Below are 10,018 nucleotides of genomic sequence, written 5' to 3'. Positions count from 1 at the left end.
TAATAGAAGAGTTTTCATATATTAATATTGTTAGGTTCTATTTTCTTGACTTTGTGGCACTATTTTTGAATAACATCCATCTTGCAGCTTCTCTTCTAGTTTTGATTGTGCCATTATTCTCTTCTTATCATAGTCTCTTTTTTTTAAAGTTAAATGTTGTTTTACTTACTCCAGAGATTATGTAAAATCTAATCTGAGGAAAGGGATATTACCTGTGGTGTGTCTCAAGGTTTAGTTCTTGGGCCTGTTCTTTTTAACATTTTTACAAGTGATAAGGATGAAGGGCTGACTGGTAATATTTCCCTCTTTGCAGATGATACCAAAATTTACAAGAGTAGACACCACTGATAGTGTGTGAAACATGACGAAGGACCTAACAAAGCTTGAAGAATGCTCTGAAATTTGACAGGCAAGATTTAATGCTAAAAAATGCAAGGTCATGTATTTGGATTGCAGAAACCTGAGGGAATGGTACAGTTTAAGGGGTGAAGAACTTTTGTGCATGAAAGAGGAGCGAGATCGTATGTGATGATCTTAAGGTGATCAAACAGGTTGAAAAGGCTACAGTGAAAGCTAGAAGGATGCTTTGGTACGTGTGGAGAGGAATGGCAAGTGGGAAAAGGAGGTATTGATGCCCCTGTATAAAACTCTGGTGAAACCTCATTTAGAATAATGTGTACAATTCTGGAGACCGTATTTTCAAAAAGATATAAACAGGATGGGGTCGGTTCAAGGGAAGGCAACTAAAATGGTTGATGGTCTATGTCATAAAGCATACGGGGACAGACTTAAAGATCTCAATATGTATACTTTGGAGTAAAGGAGGAGAGGGGAGATACGATAAAGATGTTTAAATACCTATGTGGCATAAATACACATGAGGTGAGTATCTTTCAGTTAAAAGGAAAATCCAGAGTGAGAGGGCATGGAATGGGGTTAAGAGATGATAGGCTCAGGAATTATCTAAGGAAATACTTTTGTACTGAAAGGGTGATAGAGGCGTGGAATAGTCTCCCAGTAGAGGTGGTGGAGATAAAGAATGTCTGAATTCAAGAAAACGTGGAGCAGGCACGATGGATCTCTTAGGGAGAGGAGGGGATAGTGGATGCTTATGGATGGGCAGACTGGATGGGTCATTTGGCTTTCATCTGCAGTCATGTAAATATATACACCCCCCCCCGTCCATATTCACGGGTTTAGGATTTGTGAATTTGGTTATTTATGAGTCTCTACTACCCCACCTCCCAGACCTATTCACACCTTACTTTTAAAGCCTGGTGGTCTAGCGGGGATAAAGTGATCTTTCTACACTCCTGTCCTGTGTAGATCCACTATCAAAAATAGTTGCTGCGTCAGTCTTGTGAGTTCCCAAAGTCTTGTGGGACCCTGCATCTACAATAGTTAATTACCATGGAATTGTGGATAATATATATCAGCAGTATAAAGACAATACATACAACACACCCAGAGCTTGATTTTAAGTAATATACAAAAATATTTATTGAAAATCTATACAAAAGATAAACTTACAACAAAAGCATTTTAGCAAGTAACATCATCTGAACAATACAACACAGAATATAGAATTTTTGAATCGGCATGATGCAGACATATACAACTCTTCTCATTGGTTGCAGCAAAATGCGGTATTTTATAAGAAAACTGTACACAACATAAATACTACCTCTGGTACATTCCTCAGGAATTTTAACTCAGCCACAAATCACTGTTGTGCTGTCAACAAAAATTAGCTCCTTTTAATTTGCATGCAGTCATGTTTTTATACAACTAGTACCAACTACGTAATATGGTGATACCGTTTCATTAAAAAACAGCAAAATCTGTGAGATTTAAATTTAATATAAATACGAAGGTGAATCAAAAATTGAAAGGCAATTGTTAAATTACGTGATAACCAGAATAGAGCTAGGGCAATACAACATATGTATTGTATATTGCCTGTTGAATATTTCATCCACGTACAATGCAGCTCTCGGCCTTTAGTCGTGTGGCAGCCATGAAGTCAGACACATGGACCCTTCATTGCAAAATTGCATCATTGAAGAACAATGTGCAGTAGTGTGCTTTCTTTGGGTAGAAGGAGTGAAACCTGTGGAAATTCACCATCTGATATTGACAGTATGGATATAAACCTTTCATTGATTCATTGTGCTATGAGTGGGTAAAAAGGTTTAAAGCATAAAGAACAGGTGTAACCGACGAAGGTCGTTCTGGTCACCCATCAACATCGTGCACAAGAGCACATTGGCAGCAGCACTGACAAAAGCTTAGGTCTGAACGTCTTTCCCATTCTCCTTACAGCCCAGATCTGGTGCCTAGCGATTATCACATCCATGGTCCACTGAAAAAGATGCTGTGAGGTCGCAGATTCACCTCTGATGAAAAGGAAGTAGTGCTTACCTGGCTTCAAGAGCAGCTGAAAAACTTTTTTTCTGCAGGAATGCAGAAGCTGGTTGAACAATACAACAAATGTGTCATCTTGCATGGGGACTATGTGGAAAAGTGACATGTTCAATTTGCTCACAATTCTATTAAAGTCGTTAAATGTATTTTGTCTTTACTTTTTGATTTACCCTCGTATAAATCATAATTTTAGTCCAAAAGCTCAAAACATTCATTCAACTGACAAATACTTTTGGGAAGGCAAATTTTAACATACATATGCATATTTGTTTCGGGTGAATACTATCTATTAATTCACATTCAAATGGCTGTTCATGCCAGATTATATATACTGCTCTCTAGAAAGTAGATTTCCTTTTGTTTTTGATGAATCATTTCATTGAAACATTTAAAATATGGGGTATGATCAACTTCATGAAACCTGGCACTGTATTACTTTGAGCTAAACAACATTTATGCAAAACAAGATAAAGACTGGCTTTTACCTCTCTTCCTGTATATATTATTGCACAACTCACATGTTCCTATTGATTTATTCAGTGCAATTCTTTTATCAAACTTCTAAGACTGTAGCTGTATAATCCCTTTATTCTCTACAAGAGACCCATGTGTCTAAAAGAGGTTTGAATAGTGCACCATTTGACTGGTAGTATTCCAGGAAGGCTGGTGGTTATTCAGTAGGCGATCCATTGAGCACGTTTTTGCAAGTACTGTATATGAATGCAAATGTTTGTAAAATTGGACGTGGCTTTGCGATAAAATTTTTGCTGATTTCCTGAAGAAATCAGTGACAAGGAGTTTTCTTTCCATCTGTCATTCATAAGCTAAGTTCCTTGTTTTGATAATTGTGAATATATTTATTGAAATGTTTGAATATTATATCTATTTAAGGTGGAGGTAGTTGACCAATGATTATGATAAACCCCGTGGAATGGATTGACTCTATAATGAGTTGGAGATATGAATACTGAGGGCTTTCCACTCTCCACATATATAAAAAAATATAAAGAAACAATTAAAAAAAAATGTTTTTAGGATATTGAATTAGTCAACATATTCTTATCACAAACATTTGTGAATGCAAAATTTTGATTATTGTCTTGGTTGACCGTTTTGTGGAGTATTTTGTCTATATTTTTTGTCATTCTGATTGAATAGTGCACAGCCAGATGCAAGTGCAAATCTTAATTGATGCCAATTAATGTCAGTAATTGATTGTTAGCATCCAATTATTGCTCAATAATGGCTCATTATCCAATTAAACTGCATGCACATCTTGGATCGGCACGCACATTTGGGCACCATATATAGAATCTAAGGGTTAGTGTGTGCAAATGGCAAAACTAACACGGAATGCTTTAGCACATCCCTCATAAGGCCATTTTTGCTGATTTAGGTGCAAGTTACCACCTAACGCGGTTTAGCAAAAGGGCTTCAAAAGGATGTGCAGCCGGAAGGCATCCGGAAGAGCGCGGATGTCGACGCAATGACATCGCGTGCATGCATGACGTCATCACATCGACGTCCGAGCATGTGCGGGGGTCTTCCAGCCGTGACCCTATAGCTGTCACTTCGCCGGCGGGGGTCCTGGAGGAGGGGAGGTGCGGAAAGAGGAGAGATGCCGGTGAGGAGGAAAGTCGTCGGTGCCAGCTGACTGCTTACAGGACGTACCTCTTGCCAAGAGGGGCATGTCTCGTAAGCAATCAGCCGGCACCTCTCCTCCATGCTGGCATCTCGCAGCACACCTGGAATTGCCGCAGCACACAGTTTGCGATACACTGCTTTAAGTTATTTTCATTGAAGAAAATCATCTAGCCCTAGTTTCATTGCATAAGTGGGCCCTAATCTGGTAGTAAACCATTCAACACATTCCCTATTTGGGTTTTCTTAATATTACTGGTCTTTTATAATCTCCTCTACTTTTGTTTATTTGATCCTACTAGACTTTAGCAGCTTAGCAATACGTTATGACCTACACTGTAAACACAAAAGAGGATCAAAGAGCTCAAATCCCTCTTAATCTCCTTAGCAAACTGAAATTGAGAAGTGGAATGAGTCTTTATTCTGAGCCTTACCTGACATACCATTGATTCATGTTATCATATTGTTCTTTACTGTCTTAAATCTTTTCAGTATTTATTTTTTTAAATGTACGATTCTGCTTAAAACCTAAGCGGACTAAGAACATACACATATTTGCTTCTTTATTTCTCTCGTGTTATATCCCACCAAATCCAAAAACATATTTGTCCAAAGAATTTTACAAGCATTCACAAGAGAAAAACTGAATGCATATTCTATAAACAGCGGTTTAATTTGGCGCCAGTATGTGCCCTACCAGTACCTAAGTTAAATCCAAAACACCATTTAAAAGCGGACTTAAATGAAAATTCAAGGTGCCTACCAGTGTCTAAAAACCCGGCACCGGAATTGCACCCCTGGAGGCGCTTTAGGGTGCCTATCACCACTCTAAGCCTCTAGGTTGTATATGTTATATGCTTAACAGGACCTGGTTATGTTTTCGTTCTTCCTTCATTTTGGGCTCCTTTTACAAAGGTGTGTTAGCGGTTTTAGTGCGCGCTAGCCGCTATCACCTCCTTTTCGGCAGGCGGTAGTTTTCCAGATAGCGCGCGCTAATCGTGTGTGTGCGCTAAAAATGCTAGCGCACCTTCGTAAAAGGAGCCCTTTGACTGACACAAATCCATTTCTCTTAGAGTGGAACAGCAAGCGAGCTACACCCATGCAGGATGTTATTGCCTGAATGGCATGATTACGAAAGCTTGCTTTGAAGCATTCCATGTGGTTTCTGAGAAAACGTCACATTAATGGGATAAACAGAATGTGATATAAGTAGAATACTGAACCTCTTTTATAACGAATACTAATACTGTGAATATTTCTCTGCCTTCTGGAAACTGCTCCCATCATCAGACTTTGCAACAAATGCAGGGGACCTGGTCACCAGTCAAGTTTCAGGTCTGCTTTGCTCCACACATACTTCCCTCCTCGCTGGAGAAACATTTTTTCATCAAATCCACTGAACGTGATGGCATTTTCAACGCCAACATCCAGAATAGACTTAGAAGGATCTTTCCGTCCATTCCTACAGTTTAGAAAGCGCATCTGCAAATTTAATAGACAAGAGCAACAGATACTGTAATAATGTGTCTGTTTTTAAGATGTATAGGACTTTATTAAATTAAACACTGAGCTGATGTCTAAAAGATAACAGTGCCAATTCACTAACTCAAAGGATTTTACACGGGTTGCTGGCTTCTTTCCCCTGCAAGTTTGCAACAGATACAAATAAGCTTCAGGTAAAACTTGAACATGAAGGTTTGCTATAGGGTAACAGAAACCAATAGTTCCAGGAACCCCCGCGAATCTTGAAAAACCGCGAATATGGTTTTTCTTGGGGGAGACTGGAGAGGGCAGCAGGAGAGGCAGGAGAGAGCAGCCGGAGTGCCAGCAAGTGCAGGAAATCACTCGCTGTATGCTCTGACCGCCTCTTCCTGCACTAAGTCAGGCCTTAACCAATCAGGAGCTGCGTGTCAAAGCAGCTCCTGATTGGATAAGGTCCGACTTAATGCATGAAGAGGCGGTCGGAGCATACAGCGAGTGATTTCCTGCACTCGCCGGCGCTCTGGCTGCTCTCTCATAGAAACATAGAAATAGACAGCAGATAAGGGCCCACGGCTCATCTAGTCTGCCCACCTTAATGTCCCTCCCCTACCTTTGCCCTGTGAATAGATCCCATGTGCCAATCCCATTTGGCCTTAAAATCAGGCACGCTGCTGGCCTCAATCACCTGTAGTGGAAGACTATTCCAGCGATCAACCACTCTTTCAGTGAAAAAGAATTTCCTGGTGTCACCTCGTAGTTTCCCGCCCCTGATTTTCAATGGATGCCCTCTTGTTTTCGTGGGACCCTTGAAAAAGAAGATATCTTCCTCCGCCTCGATGCGGCCTGTAAGATACTTGAACGTCTCGATCATGTCCCCCCTCTCTCTGCGCTCCTCGAGCGAGTATAGCTGTAATTTGTCAAGCCGTTTTTCGTATGGTAGATCCTTGAGTCCCGAGACCATCCGGGTGGCCATTCTTTGCACCGACTCCAGTCTCAGCACATCCTTGCGATAATGCGGCCTCCAGAATTGCACACAGTATTCCAGGTGGGGCCTCACCATGGATCTATACAATGGCATAATGACTTCCGCCTTACGACTGACGAAACCCCTTCGTATGCAGCCCATGATTTGTCTTGCCTTGGACGAAGCCTGCTCCACTTGATTGGCAGACTTCATGTCCTCACTGATGATTACCCCCAAGTCTCGTTCTGCTACCGTTTTTGCTAGGATCTCGCCATTAAGGGTATAAGACTTGCATGGATTCTGGCTGCCCAGGTGCATAACTTTGCATTTTTTGGCATTGAAGTTGAGTTGCCATGTCCTAGACCATCGCTCCAGTAGGAGTAGGTCGTGCATCATGTTGTCGGGCACTGAATCTTCGTCTGTTGTGCATTTGTCCACTACATTACTAAGTTTGGCGTCATCGGCGAATAATGTTATTTTACCTCGAAGCCCTTCTGCCAAGTCTCTTATAAAGATGTTGAATAGGATTGGGCCCAAGACTGAGCCCTGTGGTACTCCACTAATCACCTCCGTCATTTCGGAGGGGGTGCCGTTCACTACCACCCTTTGGAGCCTACCTCCAAGCCAGCTCCCAACCCATTTTGTCAATGTGTTACCTAATCCTATAGAACTCATCTTGCTCAGTAACCTGCGGTGTGGTACGCTATCGAATGCTTTGCTAAAGTCCAGGTACACGATGTCCAGGGACTCCCCAATATCCAGCTTCCCCGTTACCCAGTCAAAGAATCTGATCAGGTTGGATTGGCAGGATCTCCCCTTAGTAAATCCATGTTGTCGGGGATCCCGTAGATTCTCCTCATCCAGGATCTTATCTAATTGGTGTTTGATTAGAGTTTCCATTAGTTTCCACTATCGATGTTAGACTCACTGGTCTGTAGTTTGCTGTCTCCATCTTTGAGCCTTTCTTGTGGAGTGGAATGACGTTAGCCGTCCTCCAGTCCAACGGGACGCTGCCTGTACTAAGGGAGAGGTTGAAGAGCGCGGACAGTGGCTCCGCCAAGACATCACTCAGCTCCCTAAGCACCCTGGGGTGCAGGTTGTCCGGCCCCATTGCTTTGTTAACCTTGAGCTTTGACAGCTCACCGTAGACACTGCTGGGCGTAAACTCAAAGTTACTAAACGGGTCAACTGAGCCAACACTTGTCTGTAGCTGAGGGCCGAGCCCTGGCGCTTCTCGGGTGAAGACTGAGCAGAAGTATTCATTTAATAGTTGGGCTTTTTCCGAATCCTTTTCCACATAGTCTCCATCTGGTTTCCTAAGACGTACAATCCCGCCTGAGTTTTTTCTTCTATCACTGATATACCTGAAGAAGGATTTATCTCCCTTCTGGATGTTCTTTGCTAGAGACTCCTCCATGAGGAATTTAGCCTCCCTGACTGCTGTTTTGACGGCTTTTGATTTGGCCAGGTAGTCTGCTCTAGAGTCCTGCTTCCCTGATTGTTTGTAAGAGATGAATGCTTTTTTCTTCTCCTTGATCAGGTCTGAGATCTCCGCAGTAAACCACTGTGGCTTATTGTTCCTTCGCCGTTTACTTACTGATTTTACATAGCGGTTTGTTGCTTCTTGTATGGTTGCTTTCAAAGTCGACCACATGTCTTCCACGTTATCGGTTTCTTCTTGGCTTTGTAGCGCCTGGTGAACGAAGTCTCCCATTTCTTTGAAATTTGTGTCCTTGAATTTGAGGACTTTGGTTAGTGTAGTAGATTTAGTGAAACCTTTCCTGATATTGAACCATACCATGTTGTGGTCACTGGAGGCCAATGTGTTGCCCACCGAGACCTCTGTGACACTTTCTCCATTGGTAAGTATCAGGTCCAGTATTGCCTGATCCCTTGTCGGTTCCAACACCAGTTGCCTGAGGCTTGCTCCTTTCATAGAGTTTAATAGCCTCCTGCTGCTGCCGGAAGCAGAGGTAAGTGTAACCCAATCCACATCAGGCATGTTGAAGTCACCTAGCAATACTGTGTCCCCACGCAAGGTGATATTTTCTATATCTTCGATTATTTCCATATCCAGGTCATCCTGTTGTCTTGGGGGTCTGTAAATTACGCCAAGATACAAGCATTTGTCCTTCCCTCTGGCCAAATTAACCCAAAGGGATTCCCCAGTATACTGGACATCTGAGATTCTCGTGACCTTAATGTCATTTTTAGTATATAATGCTACACCCCCTCCCTTCCTACCCTCTTTGTCCCGGCGAAGCAAGTTGTAACCCGGTATGACCATGTCCCACCCGTGGGAGTCTGTGAGCCAGGTTTCGGATATCGCCACCACATCCAGGTCGGCATTCCTTATTTCTGTTTCCAATTCCAATGCCTCTACAGCTATCCTCTCCTTGTCAGCAGTTCGCAGTCGGAAAATAACGCGAATGACCTGGACTGCGAACCGCCAACCGTGAATGACCGGGGGAACACTGTATTTGTCTTTTTTTTTCTTTCTGAAAAACTGGTATACCAGTTTATGCTCGGTTCTGATTTACCGAGCTACTTTTCATGACAGATATCACAACAGTACAGTTACTCAAAAGAATAGTAAGTTTCTTTTTTGCTTGGTAGTTTGTTTACCATCAACTCGGAAAAAAAAACATTTTCATGGTTGCTCCACAAATATGGAGCTCTCTTCCATCAGAAATTAGAGAGCTCTTTTACTAAACTGCAGTAAGCAGTAACTCTTGCTTAATGCAGGTTAAAATCTACAACCCATGCTCAGGAGTCCTACAATAGTTTTGCTAAAAAATAGAAAATATGCTCTAGTACAGGGGGCTTGTTTGAGACACAAGCCACAAATGCCACTGAGGGGTGCACAGTACTAGCAGTGAGCCCAAAGTCAGAGGCAAAGGACCGAGGTTCCACAACACAACAGGAGTGTCCAAAAAAACCCCCCACAAAGCAGAACCAGGACTTGGAGCCAGGAGATAAAATATACAATACTTTATTGAAAAATATAACAAAGCGCAGACTGGAACCTTGACCCTAAATGGGCCGTGCTTCGGCAAAGATTGCCTTCCTCAGGGGGGTCCTGTGTCTGTGTCAACACGGCAGTAAGTTCCTTGGGAAATTGAAATGATGGTCCAAATGCGAAGCTGAGGCTAATCCTTGTGGAAAAACCCGCTAGATTGTTTGGGGCAGACGGTAGGCGGCATGTCTTGCGCTAACTGGTTAGAATAGCTGCATCACTTCATGCCACCCAATTAGCACATGGGAGCCCTTAGGGCCAGATTTTATAAACAGTGCCTACATTGTAGGCTTTTGGCGCAGTTGTCAACCACTAAATACTATCTATAGAATCACGCCTAGTGGTGCCTAAGCAGACTTAGTTCATATATTGGAGCTCGTGCATTGTACCATCATTACTGAAGTTAATATTCATATTTCCATCAAAGCTGCTCATGTAAACTGCTCTGAATTGACTCCATAGTCATTAGTTAGTGGTACAGAAGCTTTAAA

General features: G+C 42.3%; 1 protein-coding gene across 1 annotated transcript in view; it reads right to left on the bottom strand.

The window, feature by feature from the left end:
- Positions 1-1,591: 1,591 nt before the first annotated feature.
- RSAD2 (radical S-adenosyl methionine domain containing 2) overlaps positions 1,592-10,018 on the bottom strand; it is a 32,927-nt gene continuing 24,500 nt past the window's right edge. The window contains exon 6 of the mRNA XM_033937551.1: positions 1,592-5,547. Coding sequence (XP_033793442.1) covers positions 5,383-5,547 — 165 coding nt within the window. The 3' untranslated portion in view covers positions 1,592-5,382. The remainder of the gene's footprint in view (positions 5,548-10,018) is intronic.

The sequence above is a fragment of the Geotrypetes seraphini genome, chromosome 3 (assembly GCF_902459505.1).
Source record: "Geotrypetes seraphini chromosome 3, aGeoSer1.1, whole genome shotgun sequence".
Classification (NCBI taxonomy): domain Eukaryota; kingdom Metazoa; phylum Chordata; class Amphibia; order Gymnophiona; family Dermophiidae; genus Geotrypetes; species Geotrypetes seraphini.
Note: the sequence above shows the minus strand (reverse complement) of the source record. Positions and strands in the feature narration are given on the sequence as shown.